We start from the raw sequence: 25,110 nt of genomic DNA, 5'->3' as shown, positions 1-25,110 counted from the left end.
AGTTGTCCTCCGCATATGCTTCCTAACATCACACACACACTCACACACACACTCACATACAGTTGTATACACATACACTCTTTCTCTATGTCTCTGTCTCTCTCTCTCTGTCTCTGTCTCTGTCTCTCACACACACACACACTCACATACAGTTGTATACACGTACACTCTTTCTCTGTGTCTCTGTCTCTCTCTTTTTCTGTCTGTCTATCTGTCTGTCTCACACACACACACACACACACACACACACACACACACACACAAAATGTAAGAATTTTAAAAAGCAAAGAATACGGGTTGGACCTGTTAGCTCAAGCCTGTAATCCCATTTAGTTGGGAAGCAGAAGTAGGAAAGTGCCAAGTTCACAGTTTGCCTGGGTGACTTTTTTCACTGTGTCCAGAAATGAGAAGAGAGAGAGAGAGAGAGAGAGAGAGAGAGAGAGAGAGAGAGAGAGAGAGAATGGGGAAAGGCCAAAGGCATTCACAAAGCCCTAGGCTGTAACCACCATACCACAAAGAAGAAAACAAAAGAACACAGTATACAGTAATGAACCAAAACAATTTAGAATGCTAAATGCATCCATTCACTGATGGTACAATCAGATAAAGAGGCCTGCACGTATACAGCCCATCAAGGTGGTCATGAGGCTAACATCAGCCTGCCCCCATCCCAGGACTGGAAGGCTCTTGCTTTCAACCAGAGCCCAGTTTGAAGGGGTTAAAACTGCCCACAGAGGTGGTGCTGATGTACTGGTCAGACAGCCTTCTGGGAAGGCAGGTGTCTACTGCATGTGGGCCATGGAGGCCTGCGTGGGACCTGAGGGATGGGAGTAGACATCCCAAGTCATGTAGGATATGCCTCTTTCCCATGTCTGCTTGGGGACTTTTCTAGGTATGCCATTCAGCCCTTCCTGCCACCCAACAGAAAGGGCTCCTACTGTTCATTTTCCCTAAAAAGTTTCTATTTGTTTATTTGTCTGTTTATTTATTTATATTTTATGTGTGTATGTGTTCGTTCCTGTGAGTGTTCCCACTCACGCTGTGTCAAGTACATATGTGGAGGTCAGAGGACAATTTGTGGGAGTCGGTTCTCTCCTTTCACCTTGTTGGTCCTGTGGCTCCAACTCAGGTCAAACTTGAGTCCTCAGACTTGAGAGCAAAAGCTGTTCCCTGCTGAGCCTTCTTACAGGCTCGATACTTATTTTTCTTTTACAGACAAGGAACTGAGACCCAGAAAGAGTTCACTTACCCATGGTCACCCTGCAGGTCATGGCAGCTGGAATTTGAACGCAGCAGATCTGACTTTGGGTGACTCTGAACAAAACACCAGAGGTTGGGTTCCCCTTGCAGTGTAGGTGAGCAGCCAGATGTTGGATGCATTGGCAAGAGGGAATGCTGAGTCTGCATCCTCGGTAAGGTGGAGAAGCAGGAGCCTGGAGTGCTTTACATCAGATGGTCATAGCCTTGGCCTGGCTGAACAGCCCGTGCTGGAGGCCTTAGCCTAGGTATTCCAATGGCAGCAACAGGTCCGCAGCCCAGGTCCAAACCCACAGATGGCTGCCCCCAGGGAACTTACCTGGAGAGAGATGTTACCCCAACAGAGACCCTAATGTTACCCCAAGCAGAGGGCCAGAGAGACCAACGGGGGACAGAGGGGTTGGCTCCCAAGGTGGGTGCAAAGAGGTCATGAAGAAGCCCCTTGCCCAGCCACCAGCCCCATGCTAAACATCATCTGGAATCAGTGGAGTGTCCTCAATAGAGTAAAGGTGTTCAGTGACTGTGTTAAGGTTTATCTTGAGTTCTGGAAACCATTCTTGCGTCTTTGGGGCCATAGAAAATGACAGTCCCACCACCCAGAGGGCAGGAAAGATCTTCAGAGCTCTAAGCAGCCTTGTGTCAGTTCACTGACCCAGGTCCTTATCACTGGGCACAGCCAGGCTGGGGAAATGGCACACAAAGTAGGACCGTGGGTCACTCCAAGCTTTGTGCCCTGTGCCCTATTGATATTATCTTTCTCCTAATAGTTAAGAGTCAAAATAGCTAATCCTTCCTGTCTGTTTTCATCCCATTGGCTCTCACCTGGGGTGACCCAGTACCAGTACCAGTACGTGCACTGTTGGGTTTAGTAAGTAATGAACAATGGTCACCATCCAGGAAGGCTGTGTGGAGTGATCTGACCAAGTCGTAGTCTTCAAGAGAGGTGGGGATTTGGGTAGTAGAGGGGGAAGCATTGGCAAGGAACCCAGCATAAAGACTGGAGTACTGAGAGATGACCAAGGTGTTCCATGTGTGCAGAGAGGCACATAGTCTGGGGACAGGAAGGGTGGATGTTTAGAGGATTTTATGAAAGGAAGGGCAGGTTCGTGGGATGAGATGGATGTGTATGGGGATGGGGAGGAGAGGGGAGCATAAACCCAAGGCTGGAGCTGGGTGAACAAAAGGACAGAAGCAGGGAAGCTTTGAGGATGTGTTCAGATGGCTGAGGTTGGGGTGAACCTGTATGGGCCGGCTATCAAATGAGATGGCCAAAGTATTAGGACAGAGCCAAGATGTGGATTACAAGTCTGCTGTGGGATGGTCTATATGTCAAATTGCTCTGATTGGTCAATAAATAAAACACTGATTGGCCAGTGGCCAGGCAGGAAGTAGGTGGGACAAGGAGAGAAGAGAATTCTGGGAAGCGGAAGGCTGAGGCAGAGAGACACTGCCAGCCGCAGCCATGACCAGCAGCATGTGAAGACGCCAGTAAGCCACCAGCCACGTGGCAAGGTATAGATTTATGGAAATGGATTAATTTAAGCTATAAGAACAGTTAGCAAGAAGCCTGCCACGGCCATACAGTTTGTATGCAATATAAGTCTCTGTGTTTACTTGGTTGGGTCTGAGCGTCTGTGGGACTGGCGGGTGAGAAAGATTTGTCCTGACTGTGGGCAAGGCAGGAAAACTCTAGCTACACAAGTCCATCCAGTTGAGCTTTAGAGTTAGACTTCTCGGGCTCTGAACCAGCCTACTTTATCCCTGTGGAGCAGGGAAAACTGAGACCCTGAGGTTGAGTCTGGGCTGGAGAGGAGACAGAAGAGGAAAGTGTGGGAGGCAGAGAGGATCCAGGTGGGAAGGGGAAAGTATACTAGAACATTCCAGGTCTTAGGAAAGTGCTTGTCCATCCACGCACAGTGATTAGCAGATCCTGATGTGGGGTGCAGAAGGGCCACATCCCAGGACCCCCACCTCCAGGTCCACAGAGGTCAAAGGTATCCCTTGCTCCTGGCTATAGGGAGAGTTTGCATTGAAGTAGTAGATGGACCTCTGTGCCTGGCACTGAGGGTAGGTATTTGGAAAGACCTGGGGAGATAAAATGGGAGCACCCTCTTTCTCACAGCCTCATCTTCCACGTGGTGTTTAAAAACCATGGTGCTGTCAAACAGGCCCTGGGTCAGCAGGACTCTTCAGGCCTGCCTTTGAGTCTTTTGGGGAATACCCCCTCATCTTCCTCATCGTTTTCCTCTCTCACCGAATTCCCTCAGTTTCAACACTGCCAGGTGACCTGGTTTGCCACAGTGCCCCCTGGAGGCTCTGCAACCAGGCCAGCCTTCCTTGCTGAATGCCAGGCTCTGGGGCAGCCTGCTGGTCTTATCCTGTCAGCTCTTCGTCACTGTAGGAGAACTCCTGCCCGGGCTCCGCACAGAGGAAAAAAGGGGTTAGTTGATGAAATGTGCCAGAAGCTGTGAATAGCTGCCTGCACCACCCCCACCTCCACCATCCCCAGTTGAATTTTAGACTCCTTCCCCTCCACCCCTGCTCATGTTTTAGTAAAAGACAGATGGGTCCTGCCCACCTGAACTCTAGCTTCCTCTGGACAAAGGGCCAGGCCCTGGGTAAGGGCACCTGAGACCTCATTGTCCTGTCTTCCCCAGGTCCTCCTTTTGCAACCAAAAGGCAAACAGTTGACTCGGCGAGGGGGGGGGATGGAAATGTCCTGCTGGCAACAGAGCTGAAGGCTTACCGTGGCAGCACTCGGAGGTTGTGGGCAGGTCCTAGGTTCGCCTCCTCAGTTTTGCTAAATGAGGCAATTGGTACTTAGAGAGAGAGGGGCCGCTCAACATGCCTAACACCACCTAGTGAGCTCCCAGCGGATGGCATTTCATGCATGTTTTAGGTCGGTCACAGAGGCCTGTAAACCACAAAGTCAACCGACAGCTGCGCTTGTGTGGTGCATACAGTCATCCCGCTGGCTCTGGGGGTGGCCCCCCGGCTGTCACTTTTCACTTGCACAGGTGGTGCTCACTCTAACTAGCAAGGGTGAAGGGATTCACCTAGACCATCGCCCCGGCCTTGGGCTCCCTGCACATCCTGCTTGGCTTCCATTTTCCCTTCTGGGCGAGGTCCGTGAACCAGGGGGCCCAGGAAGAGTTTCCAGTGGCCTGTTTGAGAACTGCTTCTCTATCTGATCCTGGAAGCCTCTACCCTTATCAAGTAAGGAGCAACCAGGGAGGGGAGGAAAGGGAGGCAGAGCCAATGAAGGGAGTAGAGGACAAGGATGGGGCAGAGGACGAAACTTAACAAGACCACAATGACGTTTTCCCTAAAAGTTCTAATTGAACTTATTGATTTATTTACCTGTGTGTGTGTAACACACTCACACCATTGCACACATGTGGAGGTCAGAGGACAACCTTTCAGGAATTGGTTTTCTCTGTCCATCATATGCGCTGACCCCCAGGATGGAACTTAGGTGATCAGGGTTTGTGGCAAGTGCCTTTATCTGCAGATTCATCTTGCCAACCCCATGAGGGTGTTTTCTCTGAGTCTCCACTCTCTTGGGATGAGGGGAAAACAGGAAGCCAAGAAGAGGCTAATCATATCAGGTATGTTGGTGGGGTGGGAACAATCGTAGCCACAAATATTCCTTCTAAGTCAGTAGTGCTCTACGTGGGACTGAGGAAGGGTTCTGCTCTGCAAGGCTGAAGCTCCCAGCACCCAGATGGCACCCTCAGTATCCACATGCACAGGCACAGCCCCAGCCAAGAAGAGATCCCAACTAGAGAAGCAGGGCCTGGACTTAGGTCCTAAGCAGCTGTGGGTGGTCCTTGGCAGATAATGTGTTCAGGCCTGGGGATGCTTAGGAGGTAACACAAATATAGTGAACTTGGAAGACAGTGAAGGCACTTGGGCCCCTTTATTTCATTGCATTATTTCATTTTTGTCTTTTTGAGGCAAGTTCTCATGTAGCCCAGGCTTTCCTTGAATTAGCTGTAGATACAACAGTGAGTTTGCTATCTGCCTGCATCCCTTGAGTGCTGGGATTACAAGTGTGGTGTGGTCCACCATGCTTGCTTTCGTTTGCTTATTTGTTTTAGGGAGGCCCTCCCTAGGTTGACCAGGCTGGCGTCAAACTCACAGAGATCCACCTGCCTCTGCCTCCCAAGTGCGTGAGCCATCACAGCCAGCAGGGATGGATAATCTTTGATGTGGGGGACTCTGTTTCTTGAAGGATCAGTAATATCACCCCTGCCTTCTTTCTGCCCACCAGCTGCTTGTAGCCTCAGGGGTCCTCTTGGTTTAACGGAACCCAAACTATCCACAGGCACTGAAGAATACTTGAGATGTGAAACTGCCCTGACTGAGGACCACAGATTTTACCCAAGGAGAGATGTCTGAAATGTCTAGGTCTTCTGTGGTACCTTTTTTGTTTTGCATTTGTTTTATGTTTTTGTTTTATAGACAGGGTTTCTCTGTGTAGCCTTGACTGACCTGGAACTCATTCTGTAGACCAGGCTGGCTTCGAACTCAGAGATCTGCCTGCCTCTGTCTCCCAAGTGCTGGGATTAAAGGTGTGTGCCACCACTGCCCAGCCTCTCTCACTTCTTTTATTAACTACAAAAATTAAATAGGGGTGAGAGGTTCCTGTGGGGTGCAGAACACTTTTGATTTAATGGAGATCTGGTTTTCCATGGGTGGAGTTATTTTATCCTAACTATGAAAAAAGTGAGTCTTCACATTTGCACATGAAACAAAATTGGTTTTTAATTTAAAAAATACATTTTATTTATTTGTGTGTGGGTGTACCATGGTGCAAATGTAGAGGCCAGAGGACAACTTCTGGGAGTTGGTTGTCTCTTTCCTCCAAATGGATCCAGAAATTGACCTCAGGTTGTCAGGCCTGGTGGCAGGAACCTTTAATCACTAAGCCATCTCAACCAACCACATGTAACAAAATCTTACTAGGAAATTTTGGTCTTATGTTGCTTATCAAACCTACCATTTTTACAAGTCTTTACCCAGTTTTTTTTCTTTTGTGACTAGAGTCTCGATAGGTAGCCCTGGCTAGCCTGGAACCTGGGCCTCTGGAGAGACAGTGGGGTCAGCTACCACTGTGTCAGCACTATTTCATCCTGTCCTGAAGTCAGAGATCTCCTGGGTGAGTGGGTTCTCCCTCTCTGTCTGTCTGTCTGTCATCTATCTATCTATCTATCTATCTATCTATCTATCTATCTATCTATCTATCTATCTATCATCTATCTCTTTCTCTCATTATATGTCACCCAAACTGGCCTCAAACTCACTATGTAGCTCAGGCTGCATCTGATTTTACTATACAGCTCAGGTCAGCCTGAGTTCATTGCGATTCCAGGCATGCACTACCTTGCTCAGGCTTCTCTCTTCCATTGATGAGTTTGGGGCACATGAAGTACATCAGAAATCTTCTAACATACCATTTCCTTCAAATATCTATGCCTTTCCAAGCACCAGTCTCTTTTTATTTTATTATTTATTTTTTGTTTACTTATTTACTTAATCTTTGAGAAGGTCTCAGTATGTAGTTCTGGCTGGACTGAAACTATGTAGACCAGATTGGCCTTGAACTCACAGAGATCTGCCTGTCTCTGCCTCCTGAGTGCTAATATTAAAGATGTGTATCACCATGTCTGGCCTGAGCAGTCTCTGGTTTCAATACCCTTCTCTCTCTTTTCCAGAAAGGGAAAATCCCTCATGTCTAATCCCAACTGAAATGTCACCTGCCCTAAGACAACCCTCTTATCACAAGATGTAACTTTGTTTTCCCTGAGAATCCGGTATACATGTCTTTTATAGTAATTCCATTATAGTTAAAACATGAAGGCACACGGTGGTGGTGATGTATGCCTTTAATCCCAGCACTCCGGAGGCAGAGGCAGGTGAATCTCTGTGAGTTTGAGGCCAGCCTGGTCTACACAGCAAGTTCCTGAACAGCCAGGCTACATGGAGAGACCTTATCAAGCAAAAACATCGTTGAGAAGATTGTGTTTATTTTAGCTCACAATTCCAAGTTACAGTCCATTGTAGGGAAGTCGAGGCAGCAGGAACTGGAAGCCACTGGTCACATCACAGCTACAGTCGAGAGCAGGGAGAAATGAATTAATATATGTGTGCTTACTACTGAGCTCCCTTTCTCCATTCTTTCAGAGTCCAAGACCCAAACCCAGGAACGGTGCCACCCACAGTAGCCTGGGTCTTCCCACATCAAGCCCACAGGCCAACCTGACAGGGAGGGATTGTCTAGGCCCTTCACTGAGATTCTTCCTAGGTGATCCTAGATTATCAAGGTGACAGTTAAAACTAACCATCACAGCCGGGCGGTGGTGGCGCACGCCTTTAATCCCAGCACTCGGGAGGCAGAGGCAGGAGGATCTCTGTGAGTTCGAGGCCAGCCTGGGCTACCAAGTGAGTCCCAGGAAAGGCGCAAAGCTACACAGAGAAACCCTGTCTCAAAAAACCAAAAAAAAAAAAAAAAAAAAACTAACCATCACATTTCCTAAAGGAACATACTGTCAGATTGCTGTCTAAATATTTATGTTCAGGGCTAGTGAGGTGACTCAGTGGGTCAAGGTGCTTGTCCCCAAGCCCGATGGTCTGAGTTCTATCCCTGGGACCTACATACGTGGTAGAAGGTAAGAACTGAGTCCTCTGGTTGTCCTAACACACAGTGAATAGTTAGTTACATTTAAAATGATAAAATATTTATGTTTATACCCATAGACTAATGCATCTCTTAGCCTAGGGCAGAGAAGCTCCTTTTTTGTACAGTTTCATTTAAAAAAAAAATGAAAAATATACGGAGGGGCAGTAGAGCCAGGAGAAAGATTGGGAGCCTGCACGGGCCATGACTGACCATAGAGATATACCTCTTTCTGAGACCTCCCAGCGTCCTAGAGAGGAAAGGGTCATAGGCACATTCAATAGGGCGCCTGCCTGACAGCATCTGCCCCCCACTTCCGGTCGGCTCAGGTCTGGGAAGGTATTGAGCCTGCAGTCAGTCAAGGCCGTGGCCCAGTCCGGGCGGGTGGGGACGGAGCTGTTTGCAGCTGGGCAGGGCAGCTGCGGCCCGGAGGTCGCATCTCCACGCACAGCCGTGGTCCCAGGTAAGATCCACGCGGGTCGCGGCCGGGCCAGGCAGGGAGGGTGGGGGGAGCTGACACGGGGTGTCCAGGATTCCCGGGGAGACCTTGACTCCGCGACTCGGAAAAGCGCCGCTGAGCGTTTCAGACGCAGATGCAGGACCGTCCTTGGAAGAACAGCCACGCGGCACCTTCTGTCTGCCAGAGACCTGCGTGGAAAGATCCACGAGGGCCTCTTGCCCCCAGGGCACCGGCGGACCGCGCTAGGCAGTAGCGCGGACTTTTGAGAAAGCTCGATGCAGCAGGGACGAGTAATGTAGACAGAAAAATGAGGAGTCGGTTTAAGGGGCGGCCTGAGAAACACGCAAACATCCAGTAGAATCTTTAGCAGTTGGCTAACAATCTGAGCGCCTTAGTGCCTGGGGCTAGGGCCCTGTTTCTCCAGCCTGCCCGCCTGGAAGTAAACAAGACTCATTTTATGGTGTGCTTTGCAGCCTTTTTTTTTTTTTTTCCTGGTGTGTAATGTTCGCTTTCCAGCCTGTTATTCCCTCTCCCCCTCCCTTCCTCCTTCACTCCTTTCTTCTCTCTTTTTCTTCCAGCTATGTCGCCAGATTGACCTGGAACTCACTACTCCAGCCTAAACCAGGTACCAGGATTACAGGTAACTATCGCCACGGCTGCTCATCTTTCTTTTTTCGAGACAGGTTCTCACTGTGTAGCTTCGACTGTCCTGGAACTCACTATGTAGAGGAGGGTGGTTTCAAACTCACAGAGATATGCCTGCCTCTTCATCCCAATGCTGAGATTAAAGATGCGTGCCGCCACACCTACTTGTTCTTTCTTTCTTCGTTCAAATATATTTTATTTTATGTGTATGGGTGTGGTTTTTTTTCCCCTGCACATTTGTTGATGCGTGAGTGCCCGGTGCGCACAGTGTCCAAAAGATACACAGATCTTCTAGAACTGGAGTTACAGATGATTGTGAGCCACAGTGTGTGTGCTGGGAACTGAACCTGGGTCCTTTGCAAGAGCAGCAGGTGCTCTTAATCACCGAGCTGCCTCTCCACTCCCATCTTTCTTCTTTTTAAACCTTCCATGTTTTGGGAGGCAGACAGCTATATATGCTGCTTGCGTATTCTCTGTGTCTCAGCTTTTACCTATGCTCTTGACATTTTTGGACATGCGAACAACAGTATCTTGACTATGTCTACCCTAACTCCCCTCTCCCGCTCCTCCCAGGAACACCCAAACACCTCAGTCCCATTTTCACGTCCTCACCTTTTGCTGGAACGCTGACTGCTTTTACTGGCTTGGTCCTGTGCAGGTCTTGTGCAGGTGACCACAGCTGCAGTAAGTGTATGAGTGTCCTGGCTGTGTCATGTCCGGAAGACAGCACTTCACGGGACTCCTGGCCATCTTCCGGCTCTTACGTTCTTTCTGTCTCTTTTCCGCTATGTCCCCTGAGCCTTGGCTGTGTAGAGGTGTTGACGCAGATGTTGCGTTTAGGGACGAACACTCAGCAGTCACTTAGTCTCCGCCCTTTGACCAGTTGTAAGTCTCTGCATTAACTGTACGCAGAAGGCTTCCCTAACCAAGCCTGAGAGCAGCTCTGATCTATGGGTGTAAGCATAAGTATTTAGAAGGTGGTTGGTCCCACGTCTGTTTCAGCAAAACCACAGTGGTGGGTTCTCCCTTAGGCCCATAACCTCCCTGGCTGTGGGTTTTTAACCAGGTTTACAGCACCAGGCATGAATTCCCTCCTGTGGAGCAAGCCACAAATCCAGTCAGAAAGGAGTTGGTTACCTCCATGACCTTCATCACTATAACACCAGTGGACATCTTGTCTGGCAGGTCATTCTTTATTATAGACTTTTATTATAGGCAAGCTTCACTACTGGGTAATACCAGCGATGATGACTTTTCTCCTCCAGTGGACTGTATAGCACATTCCAGCACTGTGAAAACTAGATAATAGGGAGGAAATTTCAGGTCAGTTCCAGCTTGATTTCTCTGGGCCCTGCAACCAAAATGTCTTGTGTCTTCAGCAGCAGACTTTACCTCTAGTTACCTGGGCAGTCAAGAGCAGGGGCAGTGGCCCGTGTGGCATTGTCTTTAGACTGAGTACACTGTCACAGTCAAGCCGCTAGTGCATCCATCGGTTAGTTTTGACCTCAAAGTTTGTCTGCATCATTGTCTCCACCCGGACTAACCTAAGCCCCAGGTCAGCTGGTAGGATTCGAGGGTATCTGTCAGCTTCCTGAGGATAGTCACTAGTGTAGACACAGAACTGGATGGGCTGACTTGTATGTCTTCCGCTCTCAGAAGGGCCCTCTCTGTTGTCATCCTCAGTCTTGCTGGAGCTTGAAGATGCTGAAAGAGCGTCTGGAGATGGCAGAAGATCCTCAGCAGCAGATGGGTGCTCCAGTGGTGAAACTGGAGAAGGAGCTGCCATGGGGCCGGGGAGGGGAGGACTCAAGTCCCGAGGCATTCCGGCTGAGGTTTCGGCAGTTTCGCTACCAAGAAGCTGCTGGTTCCCAGGAAGCTCTCAGGGAGCTCCAGGAGCTCTGTCGGCGGTGGCTGAGGCCTGAGCTGCACACCAAGGAGCAGATCCTGGAGCTGCTGGTGCTGGAGCAGTTCCTCACCATCCTGCCCCGAGAGTTCTACACCTGGATCCGAGATCACAGCCCAGACAGCGGCAAGGCTCTGGTGGCCATGGTGGAGGACCTGATGGAGAGCACACCTGAGGCCAAGGCGGTGGGTGAGAAGAGGGTGTCCAGGCCTTGCACGGTTGGTGTGGGAATCAAAACGGAGAGCTTAAGGAAGTGTTGGGAGTGGATGAGACCTAGAGCCTGCTCCATAATCCCCCAGCCCCCAAGGGCCTTTCTGGAGAGTGGCTGCAATTTTAGCAAGAAGAGTCGGGGTGAAGAGATGGCTCATGGGTGAAGCGCTCCACGCAAGCCTGAGAATCCAGGTTCGGATCTCCAGGACCCATGGAAAAGCCACATAGGCCGTGTGCATGTGTAATCCCAGTGGTGAGGTGGCAGGCAGAGAAAAGAGAGCCCCGTAAGTTTGCAGGTCCAGGTAGCCAGGCATCCTCAGCAGTGATCAGCAGGAGTCCCTGGTATAAGGTGAGAACCAGCACTGGAAGGTAGGCTCTGATCTCCACACATGTCCGTACTCACACATAGGAGCGCGAGCGCGCGCACACGCGCGCACACACATATCATATACACGTGTAGAAGACTTTTTTTAAGAGCTATCTCTAGGGAAGATATCCATGGGCAGGAGGGCACATTGCCTCTCGATATGGGCATCAGGGACCCCCTGGTGAGCCTCAAATCCAACGAAAGCAGTTTTGATTATTTTCCGGGTCCACTGTGAGCTCTGCATGCTCTTGGGGAAGAGGCTAATGCCTGTCCTCCTGCCGGTGGCAACTGGGATTCAGGCACAAGCCTACTCTGTCACCCTGGGATTCCTTACTCACCTTTAGGAATCTCCGCTCAGGCTGACCAGAGTTGGGCTTCACTTTGTTACAGAAAGGAGTTTTAGGAGGAGCGGAGTGAGGTGTATCGCAAGACAGTTTTAGGGGTTCAGTGGATGAAGCATCTGCTATGAAAGGATGAGGACTGGAGTTGGGTTTCCAGCTCCCACACAAATGCTGGGTAGGCATGATGGTCCACCTGTAATCCACTCAGGAGATGGAGTCGGCATCCTCTGAGTGAGCTGGCTCGGTGGACGGTGAAATCAGCAAGCAAGAAATCAGGTGACAGGCTTGGCCTAATCACATAAGGCCCAGAGTGATAAAGGAAGACACTGAGGTCACCCATTGTCCTCTACATATGCATGCACATGCATCCACACACATGCACAGATACCACACATACCTATGCCAAAAAAAAAAAAAGACATTTTAAATATCTTTACATTTTTTATTTTATAAGCTGGGCAGTGGTGGCACATGCCTTTAATCCCAGCCTGGTCTACAGAGCGAGTTCCAAAACAGGTTCCAAAGCTACAGAGAAACCCTATCTCAAAAAATAAAAAAAAAAATTATTTTATTTTATATGTGTGGGTGTTTTGCCTGCAAGTATATCTGCAGCATGTGCATGCAGTGCCTCTGGAATCCAGATCCCCTAAAACTAGAGTTAGAGCTAGTTAGTAGCTGCCTTGTGGGTTCTGCAAATTGAGCCAGGGTCCTCTGGAAGAGCAATCAGTGCTCTTAGGTGCCATCTCTCCTTAAATAAATACCGTAAGGCCAGGAGTTAATAGAGAAGTGCTCACATTTTGGCTCACAGTTTGTTGGGAAAGTGTGGTGGCAAGAGCGTGAGACAACTGCACATACATCCACCTTCAGGAAGCAGTGTGAATGCTGGTGCTCAGCTCACTTTCTCCTTTTTGTTTCAAAGATGGAAACATTTGCTTCTTTTTATTGAGTCTCTGTGTTAGCGCGTGCACATGTATTCAGGTACCCACAGAAGACAGTGAATCCCCTGGACTGGAGCTGCAGGTGGTTGTGAGCTGCTGGTGTGAGCACTAGAAACCAAGCTGAGGTCTCTGCGCGAGCAGTGTGGGCTCTCAGGTGCCGAGCTCTCCAGCCCCCACTTTCTCCTTTGACTCTTTGTGGGACGTCAGCCATGGGATAGTGCCACCTGGGTTCAGGCGGGGCTTCCCACCCCAGTTAACCAGATCTAGACACATGTCCTCACAGGTATGCCTAGAGGTCTCACAGGTGACCCCTCAGGTAACAAATCTAGACACATGTCCTCACAGGTATGCCTAGAGGTTCGTCTCACAGGTGACCCCTCAGGTAACCAGATCTAGACACATGTCCTCACAGGTATGCCTAGAGGTTCGCCTCACAGGTGACCCCTCAGGTAACAAATCTAGACACATGTCCTCACAGGTATGTCTAGATGTTCGTCTCACAGGTGACCCCTCAGGTAACAAATCTAGACACATGTCCTCACAGGTATGCCTAGAGGTCTCACAGGTGACCCCTCAGGTAACAAATCTAGACACATGTCCTCACAGGTATGCCTAGAGGTTCGTCTCACAGGTGACTCCAGAACCTGTCAAGTTGATGATCAGTATTAAAAACTAAGAGAGAGAGGAAAGGGAGGAGCCAGGGCCTCGTTTCCATGAAAATGTCGCTGAGTGTTCCACTTTTTGTAGAGCAGCTTTCTCATTTGCTACTTCATTTTGGGAGAGTTTAGCTTTCTTCATGTGGAAGCGGTCAGCAGCTCTCTTTCCTCATCCTCCTACCTTCTTTGTCTTATACCTCCCCTGTCTTCCTCCCTCCCTCCCTCCCTCCCTCCCTCCCTCCCTCCCTCCCTCCCTTCCTTCCTTCCTTCCTTCCTTCCCTCCCTCCTTCTCTCCTTTCCCTCTCATCTTTCTACCTTTTTGGTTTTTTTAGAAAAAAAAAAAAAAAAAAAGCAGGGTCTACTGTGTAACCCTGGTTGACCTGTAATTCACTAATTAGACCAGGCTGGCTTTGAACCCAGAGAGAGAGAGAGAGAGACCTTCCTCCCTCTACTGAGTGCTGGGGTTGCAGGCTTGACCACCATACTGGGTTTATGTGGTGCTGGGGATGGAACCCAGGACTTCGGGGCTTCTTGCATGCGGGCAAGCACGCTACCAGCTGAGTCACACCCCCAGCCTTGCTTCCTTTCTGTTTTAATTCAGCCCTCTCTTTAACAGCTTCCAGCAGGTCTTCTAATTGGTGTGGGCATTCTTCTCCTTAGGTTCCATGCCACGCCCAGGGAGAGCAGCTGGTCACAGCCCTTGGCGGAGGATCTTGGCAATCAGGCATCCACTTGGGGCCCGTAGAAGTCAAACCTGAGTGGGGGATACTTCAGGGGGACGGAGTTCAAAGCTTAGGCCCAAGCACTACAGAACAGCTGAGCCAGGGCCCTGGAGACGGGACACAGGCCTTCCAGGAGCAAGGTAAGACGCAGGTGATGAGCAAGGGAGGTCCCGTCCACCCCCAGTCTCTTCAGAAACTCAGCACTGGTGCCAGGCGGGGTGGCTTACACCTTTAATGCCAGCACTCTGGAGGCAGAGGCAGGTGGATCTCTGTGAGTTCGAGGTCAGCCTGGGCTACAGAGCAAGTCCCAGGACAGCCAGGGCTGCACAGAGAAACCCTGTCTGGAAAAACCAAAAAAAGAGAGAGAGAGAGGGAGGGAGGGAGGGAGGAAAGGAAGAAAGAAAGAAAGAAAGAAAGAAAGAGAGAGAGAGAGAGAGAGAGAGAGAGAGAGAGAGAGAGAGAGAAAGAAAGAGAGAAAGAGAGAGAGAAAGAGAGAGAGAAAGAGAAACTCAGCACTGGGCTAAGTAGGTGCTGGTAAGGTGTAATTCTGATTTTCCCGGCCATGCTGTCTGCCCCGGGAGGAAGCAGATGGAATGGTTCTTTGCACCTGGACTGGTTTTATAGGGCACATCTAGAATCAAGTTCTGTTATCATTTTTTTCTCCCTTCTCATTTCCCTTCCAGAACCACTAGCAGCTACACTGATGATAAGGGGAAAGATGAACCACACCCACGTGAGACTTTGTTATTACTGAGTCTCAGAGAGCTGTCCTCATGAGTGACTCTGGAGAGTATCACTAAGTCTGAGGGGACAGGGCTGGGGCAGTCCTCTCAGCCAGAACAGGGAAGGGGACACCCAGACTCCTGCCTGTGGGTCATTGTGGTCCTGATTTTTTTTTTTTCCCTCTTTGCTTTCCTTTTTGGTTTTTTCAGATAATGTGTCTCTCTGTAGCCCTGGCTGTCCTGGAACTCACTATGTAGAGCAGGCTGGCCTCGGACTCAGAGAGAGCTGCCTCCCTCTACCTCCCAAGTGCTGGGATTAAAGGTGTGCACCACCACTGCCTGGCCCTGAAGTAATTCTTTGTGATCTGTGGTTCTGAGATTGTGTGTGTTGGGGTGGGGTGCTTTTGAATTGGCAGACGACAGCCCTGATCCTTCTGTGTGTTCTGCTCAGCACTGCCCATTCTTCATGCGGGTCCAGGTCTTCCCTCTGTGAGCACCAGAGACCAAGAGCTTGCTGCTGGGTTCCTTGCAGCAACATCCCAGGTGAGCTAATTTACCTGTTTTGGAGATTTTGTTGATTTATTTTTTGAGACGGTCTTATGTAGCCCAGGCTACCCTCAAACTCAGTATGTAGCTGATGGGGCCAGAGGGATGGCCCAGCAGTTGACAGTGTTTCCTGCTCTTCCAGAGCACACAAGGTAGGCTTCCAGCGTTCATGTCAGGTGGATCGCAGCCTCCTGTGGTTCCACTCGGAGGCTCTCTTCTGTCCTCCCTGAGGACTGCACATATGTCTCTGCCTCTCACACACATAAAAAAGTAGCAGAGGATGTCTTTACGCTCCTGATCCTGTGTTTCCATACCCTGAGTGTGGGGATTCTGGGCCTGCAGCACCACGCCTGGTTTGTGTGATGCTGAGGACGGAGCCCAGGGCTTTAGACATGCTAGGCAAGCACTCTAGCAGCTGATCCTTATTCCTAAGCACCGTACTCCATTTTGTTTATTTAACATGACTTTACTCTTCAAAAGTTAAAATTTATTATGTATCATCATCGTGTGCGTGTGTATAAGATGGATATGGGGGTGTTCGTCCCAGCCCATGTGTGGACATCAGAGGACAGCTTTGTGTGGTTGTTTCTCTGCTTCTGCCTTTATGTGGATCGTCAGGCTTTACCTACTGAACAGTTCTTTAGAAGAACATAGCCTTCAGGTGGGGCCTGAGGGGACACACAGGCTTCCAGGCTGAAGCTTGAAGAGGGGAGCAGGTGGCATCTGGGTGCTGAGGTGGTGGGGCAAGCAGAGCCACAGTAGCAGGGTGTGAGCATGTCGGCCCCTGCACTAAAGCTGTTGGGAGATGGCAGTTCTCCCAGCTCGTCCACATTTGTGCTGGTGAGTCTGGTCTAGCAGGACAGATAGGCTGCAGGTGGGCACCAGCGTGGAATTCAGTCCCGGGGACTCTGGACTGCCTTTCTCTGTTCGTTCCCAGACAACGGGAGCACCGTTTGAATTTCTTTTCATCTCAACTATGATGTTCTGCTTTGATCTTCCTTATCTGAGATGTTCGTTTCCTTTTAGCTCTGTCTGATATGGAGATCACAGCCCAATCAGTTGTTTTCATTTTTGCTGGCTATGAAGCCACAAGCACGTCCATTTCCTTCGTGATGTATCAACTGGCTACTCACCCTGCTGTGCAGAAGAAACTTCAGGATGAGATTGACAGAGTTCTGCCCAACAAGGTGAGTGGGTGGTACCCAGAGAGGGAGGGCAGAGGTAAAGGATTCACAAGAACATGTCTCATCACTTGCAATGAGAAATTTTACAGAGAGCCATGCAATGGTTCTTCCACCAGCAAGAGTCTAAAAGAGAAAGAAAGGGAGGGACATGGGAGATGAATGCAATCTTTAGAAATACATGATCTTTAATACAGCGCTGGCTCTGGTGTGTCTGTATCTATCATAACAGTTATACAAGTAAGAGACACCAGAAAACCTGTGTGACACATAAGGGTAAGCACCAGTCCCTCAGGTGTCTGGACAGTTATCTCTGCTGATGTCCTCAGGTGCTGTCTATGCTACCTACGGTGCTAGGCTGGCCTTCACTGGTTGCAGCAGGCTGACCTGACACTACTGTCAATGGCTCTACTGTCCAGTACTATAGCATGGCATTTATATGTGTGTGGGTGTGAGTGTGTGAATTAGGGGAGTCTTTCCTTTTTTTTTTTTTTTGTTTTTGTTTTTGTTTTTGTTTTTCAAGACAGGGTTTCTCTATGTAGTTTTGGTGCCTGTCTTGGATCTCTCTCTGAAGACCAGGCTGGCCTTGAACTCACAGAGATCTGCCTGCCTCTGCTGGGATTAAAGGCCTGTGCCACCGCCGCCCAGCTTTTCCTATGGTTTATAGTGGCATTGATAGTGTATCAGACTACTTCCTGTCTGAAGCCTTGAGCGCACTTAGCATCGCTCTTGTAACTTGGGTGTCAGTGCCCTCTGCTGACCAGAGCTGGCATTGCAGGCAATGTGCTGGACAGATCCCTCAGGGAGTCTCCAAGTCCAACCCTCCTGGGTGGCTAATGGAGACCTGGTCAGGACAATCGATGGTGGCGATTCTCTGAGCACTTTATTTCCTCAGCCTCCTGCCACGTGTACTTTTAAGTTCCTAAGCATCTAATCCTGCCTCTTTCCCTAATTGTCGCTCAGGTAATCTCTTGCCCTAGGGTTGTGGAGCATTAAGTTCACCCTCCCTGTCCTGTGATCGGTCCCTATTCTCGGCCTCCCTGAGCAGTTCAGTTTCCAATGCAAGGTTCTGTATAAAGATGTTAACTGGCTTCTCCATTCTGAATCATCCAGAATGAGAGCGGGATTCCTCTTCACGGTTGCAGGAATTCAGTTTCCAATGCAAGGTTCTGTATAAAGATGTCAACTGGCTTCTCCATTCTGAATCATTCAGAGTAACAGTGGGATTCCTCTTCACGGTTGCAGGAATCAGCCCCTGTCTCACCACACTCCTCATTGGTTTGAAGTCTGTGGAGGCTGTGGGGGTGTCCTGGAGGGAGGACTCCCTGCCCCTTTCACCAGAGCCTCTTGGTTTTTTTGGGAGGGGCTTTGCGTTCCCCTTCCCCTGGACCTGGGGAACGGCATCCAGAGGCATCTTCAGTTTGGTTTCTTTTCTATGAATCATCCATTTTCCCACCATGCGTTTTCATTTCTTATTACTTCCTCATTGTTTCTGAAGCTCTTCCTCTCTCCTTGACATAGACTGTGTTTTGTTTCTTGTTTTCCTGTTGCTTTGACTCTTCTTCACACACAGAGGCAGTTTCTAGTGTGGGTAGTTCCAGAAGTCTCCATTGTGACTTTCTTTCCAACTTATTACACCTGCCACCCTCCAGGGAATTAGCAAGCAGGAGTTGCCTAGTCTGAGAAGCTGGGGACACAGCTCAGTCATACAATGCTTGGTTTGTGAGGACCTGAGTTTGAATCCCAGAACCCATGTGGGGAAAAGGTGTAATTGGAGCACTGAGGAGACAGAGACAGTGTGAGCCTCTCTTCCCCGGGAGCTCACTGGCCAGCCAACCCATCCTGCCTGGTGAGTGTCAGGCTACTGAAAACCTGTTTCAAAAACATATATAAAGTGGACTCCCAGAGGAAGGTTGGACTCTGGCTTCCACATACAGGTCAATGCACAGCAGTTGTCCACATCCCATTAACATGCACACACACACACACACACACACACACACACACACACACACACACACTCATGCAAAACCAGAACAGTCTAAAAGGCCTGATATGGACCAAGTGTGGGTGTTGTTCCTTGCAATGGTGTGATTTCCTTGGTGTAGACTGGTCTATGCAGATGAGACCGTGACACCGGGACACTTTGTCTGAGTGTAACTGTCATATTGGTCATATGTGCTCACGTGGGAAAGAAATCAGAGCACTACAGTAATGATGAGGAAGGGATCTGGACAGGGGAGTGTCCCAAATGGCTTCTGTGCTAAAATGTATATTTCACACCCTAATGGGCCATCATCAGGACAAAGGTCATCATAGGTGCAGAATGATTTATTAAGGCTAAGATCTACTAGTCGAGGTTAGCCTTTGGAGCCTCTGACATGCAATAGCACTAGAAACTGAATTGAAATTGGAGTCCAAATCTCATCTGGAAACATCTGTTTCTTCTTCCCAGGCACCTGTCACCTATGATGCCCTGATGGACATGGAGTACCTGGACATGGTAGTGAATGAAACTCTCAGATTGTATCTGGCTGCTAATAGGCTAGAAAGGATCTCAAAGAAAGATGTGGAAATCAATGGAGCATTCATTCCCAAAGGGACTGTAGTTGTGGTACCAACCTATCCTCTCCATTGGGATCCTGAGTACTAGCCAGAGCCTGAGGAGTTCTGCCCTGAAAGGTACAGAGACCTCAGAGAGAAGTCCCCACTAGGAACCAGGCTAATAATTATTTTTTTAAGATTTATTTATTTATTATGTATACAGTATTCTGCCTACATGCATGCTTGCAGGCCAGAAGAGGGCACCAGATCTCATTATGAACGGTTGTGAGCCACCATGTGGTTGCTGGGAATTGAACTCATGACCTCTGGAAATTCAGCCAGTGCTCTTAACCACTGAGCCATCTCTCTGGCCCCACAAAGTGATAGTTCTTGATGCTACAAAAGCAGGCCAGGAAAAAAAAGTATTCATGGCAATTCAGGGTCCCAAAATGTTAAACTCCATTAATACTGAAATATATCCTCAAGGATTTATTGTAGGCATGTAAAGGTTTTGCAAAATCTAGTATATTTTAGTTGTATTTTGAATCACTAATTAAACACTAACCTGTTGTGGAATATTATTTTAACTATATAAAGATGTGTTACATTTGTTCATGCTGCATTTGTTTAACGATGCAAAGATGTGTTGCTTTACCTGCCTAAGGCACCTGATTGGTCTAATAAAAAGCTGAATGGTCAATATCTAGGCAGTAGAAGGATAGGTGGGCTGGTGGGCAGAGAGAATAAGTAGGAGGAGGAATCTCGGCTCGGGAGGGAGAAGGAAAGAAGAGAGAAGGAGAGGCAGATGCTCGGATCCAGCCAGCCAGGCAGTCATGGAAGAAGCAGGAAAAGTAGGACATACAGAATGAAAGAAAGATAAAAAGCCTCAAGGCAAAACGTAGATGAGGAGCAACAAGTTAAATTAATTATAAGAGCTAGTGGGACAAGCATAAGGCTGAACATTCATAACTAATAAGTCTTTGTGTTATGATTTGGGAGCTGGTTGGCAGCCCAAAGAAAGCCTGGTACACTAACCTATATACCACATCTTGTCATATACACATATGTCTTATTTGGTGACTAGGTAGTAGTTGATATAAGTGATATATAAATTTACATAGGATTATATTTTCATGTGTTCTGTGCTGGTTCCTAAATTTACCATTATTTTTAAGAACTTTTCCCATTGTCTGTTTGATTAGAAACTGCCTTCTTAAAGGTTGAGGCAGTAGCATACTTTTCACTCTAATTCTGACTTATCTTTCAGAATGGGAACATATACCCATCCCGGACAGAATTTTGGCATTGAAAGAAGATATATTTCCTCTCTATAAGCATTTAGCTCAGCTCAGTTCAACACCAGAGGCTCCCCTATTTTAAGGGACGTGGAAAGACCGTTAGCTTACAATGTTTTTATTTTGATTCATTTTTTAAGTGTGTGGATGTTTTCCTGCATGTATCTGCGCCACATGTACCTGATGCCAGAAAAGGCCACCAGAGGCTCTCAGGTACTTGTACTGGTCATCAAATCCAGGCTCTCTGGAGAAGAAGCCAGTGCTCTTATCTGCTGAGCCATCTCTCCAGCCCCTGACCTAAAATTCTTATGGTGAGACATCCACAGCAAGGGTTCAGTTGCAAGTCCACAAATGTAAGCTGGTTGATGGGTGTGAGAACTCCAAACATGGAGCTCTTGGCTCTTTATGTTCCATAGCCTCGTTTGCATCCCCACTCTGTCTCCAGGTTCAGCAAGGAGAACAAGGGCAGCATCAATCCTTATGTATACCTGCCCTTCGAAAATGGACCCAGGAACTGCCTTGGCATGAGGTTTGCCCTCATCAGATGAAACTCGCTGTCGTCAGAGTCCTGCAGAACTTCACCCTCCAGCCTTGTGAGGAAACACAGGTGAGGCAGGAAACTCTCTCTATAAATCGTATTTAGTTGGAATGTCCTTGTTTTTTAATTTAGAGTTTCACCTAAAGAAAGGGGAAATTGGTCATTCATCTTATGCTTCCGTGTATGGAACACAGGATTTGACCTGTAAGCTTAAGGACCTTCCATTCTGAGCTGCAAGTCTGTGTCTGAATAAAACAGAAACAGAGAAATTATTTAGAGTTCATGCAGATCAGCATGACATGATTAAGTATAGTGTCTTTGAGATCAAGTCCAGGTTTAAATTGTGTGACTGACTGGAGATGGGGAAACTGTTGTACACGCTCAGAGCTCGTATGATCACCTTGCTGTGGTTTGTGAATGGAGGGCTTCCCGGCACTAGCTCTGCCTTTTTTTTTTTTTTTCATTTTTTCGAGACAGGGTTTCTCTGTGTAGCTTTGCGCCTTTCCTGGAACTCGCTTTGGAGACCAGGCTGGCCTCTAACTCACTGAGATCCGCCTGGCTCTGCCTCCTAAGTGCTGGGATTAAAGGCGTGCGCCCCACCGCCAGGCCCCTAGCTCTGCTTTTAACTTTGTAACTTTAAAAACTCACTGTGCCTAATCACCTCAGATACCTGGAAATGATTTACCCAGAGCATTGCTTTAAGAGATCCATATTGGCTAGGGAGTGGTGGCGCACGCCTTTAATGCCAGCACTCTGGAGGCAGAGGCAGGCGGGTCTCTGTGAGTTCAAGGCCAGCCTGGTCCAGAGAGCGAGTTCCACGACAAGCTTAAAATCTACACAGAGAAACCCTGTCTCAAAAAGGGTGCAGTGCACACTGATTTCAGACACTACTATAGAACACAAAGAATTTCAACCCTTCAGGACAACCCTGACCATTTGATCTCACATTTTCATAACTGTGCTACACGAAGACTTTTTTGTTCTCTGAAGTCTGTCTTTTTCAAGTTGAAGTAGGTGACTAAGCCATTCAAACGAGCTGTCTGGCCATGGCCCACCTACTCCTCTGCTCCCGTGATGTCTGCAGCCTCTTTTCATCACAAAGGCAATGCACCCAATTTTGTTCTCTGCACTGAAGAATTATATCTGAATTTCACCTTATTTTCGTTTACTTACTCTACCAAGACTGCTTTGCTGGGGAGTCTGCGAATATCTTAGTTATATTTTAAGGAGTATTTTACAACTGTTCTGGAGTTCTTAAATATACATTTAACCTAATTTTATATTTTGAATTTGCTCCTGTAAGCATACAAGGGCATATATGCCTATCTTTCTGTGAGTGTATCTCTGGAGAGAATAGATGCATGTTGTTAAAACACAAACAATACACTTAGAGAAGTTGACATGTTGCCCCCTCCCCAAACTTAAAGGTCAATTGTCTTTACTTCCAAATAAAGCAATGAATGACAAGGCTGATTTCTAGTCCTGTGTGTAGCTACACAGCTCCTCTCATCAGCTGTCCTTTCTTCGTGGTCTTAGAGAGGTCGTTATCCCCTCATTTGTCACCCAGGATAACTATGTAGCTGTCCTGTCTACACAGTGCTTCAGAAAGATGGACAAAGACTTTAATCTTGAAAGCTTTCTATAAGCTGACAGTCTTCAGTTTCCTTGATAACCTGTTTCCCCACCATCTACAGAGACCAGATGTTGGCAGCTTCTCTTCTCCCATAAGGAGGAAGAGACTGAGGTAAAATGGTTGGTGGAAACACGGAATGATTCAGAAGTTCCCCATTCACACTACCCTCCGGGGCTAAGAGGAGATCTTAGGAAAAATCACAAGTTCTTGCCTGCCATTAAACTGGACAGGCACAACTGGCCTGAGAAGTTGAGTTGTGCCCACAGAGCTGCACTGTCTGACATGTGTTCAGGATTACCTTCTACGTGTCAACAAATGTGAATTTACCTTTATACTACCTATCAAAAACAGTCTTTCACATACTTAAAATGTGATCCAGAATTTTAAAACTCAGCCTTTTCACTTAAATTCAAATCAATAAAGAACATGGGTCGGCATATTCTTCCCCCTCAGGTTCTATATACAACAATTACTCCAAAATGACTTTATTGCATGAACAGTAGACCTGGGTGTTTGGACTACCCAGTCCTAATGAAGATGTATGTATAAAGAATTCAAGACATATGAAGCCTAAAGTGTTTTATGTATATAAAATACCACTGTCCTGAATGGATTTGTTCTGCTTTGCTGTGGTTGCTGGCTCATTCATTCCATCTCAATGTGCTTTTTCAACTACCACAGATTCCCTTGAAGTTAAGCAAGCGAACCATTTTTCAACCAGAAGAACCCATCATCCTGAAAGGTGTGTCAAGGTGAAATCACAAATGGAGCTTGAGTTTCCAGCAAGATTTCTGCTGTTCTTCAAGGAAGCTGTGCCACCCAACACCAGAGAATCTAATTTGCCTTTGAATTAATCAGCTTAATTGCCCTTGAGGATTAGGTGTTCAGGAATTCATTGAGCATGCTCAGTGTCTGTGCTGAGTATCATGTATTGTGTGATTTACAGGAAATCATTAAGTCAATATAGAACTGAGATTTTTCTGATTGTAGGGGCCATCCCCATTGAGCTCCAGCTTGCTTTCTGCATTCTGATTGTACTAAGCATTTGTCTGCTATCTTATCAATCATATTTTAATGAAATGGGAGGTACTGTGGTGATTCTGGTAATAAATCTGTATCAAATGTTGTTTATAATATTACAAATAGAAATCATCTTTCCATAAATATGTGATGTCTTCCTATGCATCCATAAAACTGAGACACAGCATGTCTGATCATAGTCACTCCTTGTTTGAATCTGTTCAGGTCTCCAATTGACTTCTCAGAGTTTGGTGATGTTCACTTTGGTTTGGTACATTGCTTAGAAATTTATTTACAGTTTATTTAATTTTCAAGCTTTTTAAATTTAATTAAAATGGGTGGCGGGCTAGAGACATGGCTCAGCAATTAAGAGCACTGACTACTCTTCCAGAGGACCTAGGTTCAATTCCCAGCACCCACGTGGCAGCTCACAACTGTCTGTAACTCCTGTTCTCAGGGACCTGACACCCTCATACAGACATACATACAGGCAAAACACTAGTGGACTTAAGACTAGTTAAAAAATATATCTAATAATATAACTAAATGGGGTGAGGTTTTTCCCACTAGGTTTGCCTTATTTCTACGTGGTGTTTATGAAAAGCAGAGATCGTGTTTTCCTTTTGGAATCCATCATGAGCTCCTCCCTGTCCTACAATAGTGAACATAAAATAAAAATGGCTGACTGGTCAATGGATTGGGCACCAAAGGCTAAAGTGTTTCAGTCTTATCTGGTATCAGAAGCTTCACTGGTTCTTCCACTTTAGTTTACACCCTTCCATTCCCTTCTGAGTCGTTTAGTCTAAAATCACTGCATGGAGCACATGGAGGTGTCTACATATTATACTGGAAGAGAAAATTATGGCAACTTCAAATGAGATCCAGTAGTACAGGGAGGGTCTTGCCTGCCTGGGTGTGAGAGTCCACCAAGGGGTGTCTTTACATAGTCAACAGGTGAGATGCAGAAAACCGAAGTCAGGTAAGGAAAGCATCCATGATTGGGAAGGACAGATGGAAGCTGGCTCTATAAAGAACTACCCATGAACTCACTCTGTAGATCAGGCTGGCCTTTAACTCAGAGATTCACCTGCCTCTGCCTCTAAAGGGCTGGGATCAAAGGTATGAGCCACCACCTCCCAGGCAACTCACTTAAAGGAAAGAATTTAACTGGGGGCTTGCTTATGTTTCAAAGACTTAGTTCATTATCATCTCGATGGGGAGCATGACAGCATGCAGACAGACATGGTGCTGGAGAAGCTGAGGGTTACATCCTGATCCATAGGCAGCAGGCAAAGAGACAGAGATGGCCTGGTGTGAGCTTTTAAAACCTCAAATTCCACCTCCAGTGACACGCCACCTCCATACCAAGGCCATATCTGCTCCAGCAAGACCATACTTCATCCTTCCCAACAGTCCAGCAACTGGGAACCAAGCATTCTGTGGGGTCCACACT

The 25,110-nt window shown here is 47.7% G+C and overlaps 1 protein-coding gene across 11 annotated transcripts; it reads left to right on the top strand.

Moving 5' to 3' along the window:
* Window positions 1-8,241: 8,241 nt before the first annotated feature.
* LOC121825458 (zinc finger and SCAN domain-containing protein 25-like) lies at window positions 8,242-24,908 on the top strand. 11 transcript variants are annotated; one of them, XR_013047872.1, is made up of 11 exons: window positions 8,243-8,399; window positions 8,975-9,036; window positions 10,725-11,129; window positions 14,117-14,318; window positions 14,862-15,222; window positions 15,352-15,443; window positions 16,473-16,633; window positions 19,083-19,309; window positions 20,439-20,819; window positions 20,912-21,073; window positions 23,319-24,908. XR_013047872.1 is itself a non-coding variant. In XM_076561320.1 (7 exons), the coding sequence occupies exons 2-7, from the start codon at window positions 10,743-10,745 to the stop codon at window positions 23,391-23,393; spliced, it is 1,068 nt and encodes a 355-aa protein (XP_076417435.1). In that variant the 5' UTR covers window positions 8,242-8,399; window positions 10,725-10,742; the 3' UTR covers window positions 23,394-24,908. The 11 variants fall into 11 exon arrangements, 3 of the variants coding, with proteins under 3 accessions (XP_076417435.1, XP_076417436.1, XP_076417437.1); XR_013047869.1 differs by lacking the exons at window positions 8,975-9,036; window positions 14,862-15,222 and having other exon boundaries at window positions 8,242-8,399; window positions 20,439-21,073; XR_013047867.1 differs by lacking the exons at window positions 8,975-9,036; window positions 14,862-15,222; window positions 20,439-20,819 and having other exon boundaries at window positions 8,242-8,399; window positions 10,725-11,162.
* Window positions 24,909-25,110: the final 202 nt, after the last annotated feature.

Source organism: Peromyscus maniculatus, chromosome 23 (assembly GCF_049852395.1).
Source record: "Peromyscus maniculatus bairdii isolate BWxNUB_F1_BW_parent chromosome 23, HU_Pman_BW_mat_3.1, whole genome shotgun sequence".
Lineage (NCBI taxonomy): Eukaryota > Metazoa > Chordata > Mammalia > Rodentia > Cricetidae > Peromyscus > Peromyscus maniculatus.
Note: the sequence above shows the minus strand (reverse complement) of the source record. Positions and strands in the feature narration are given on the sequence as shown.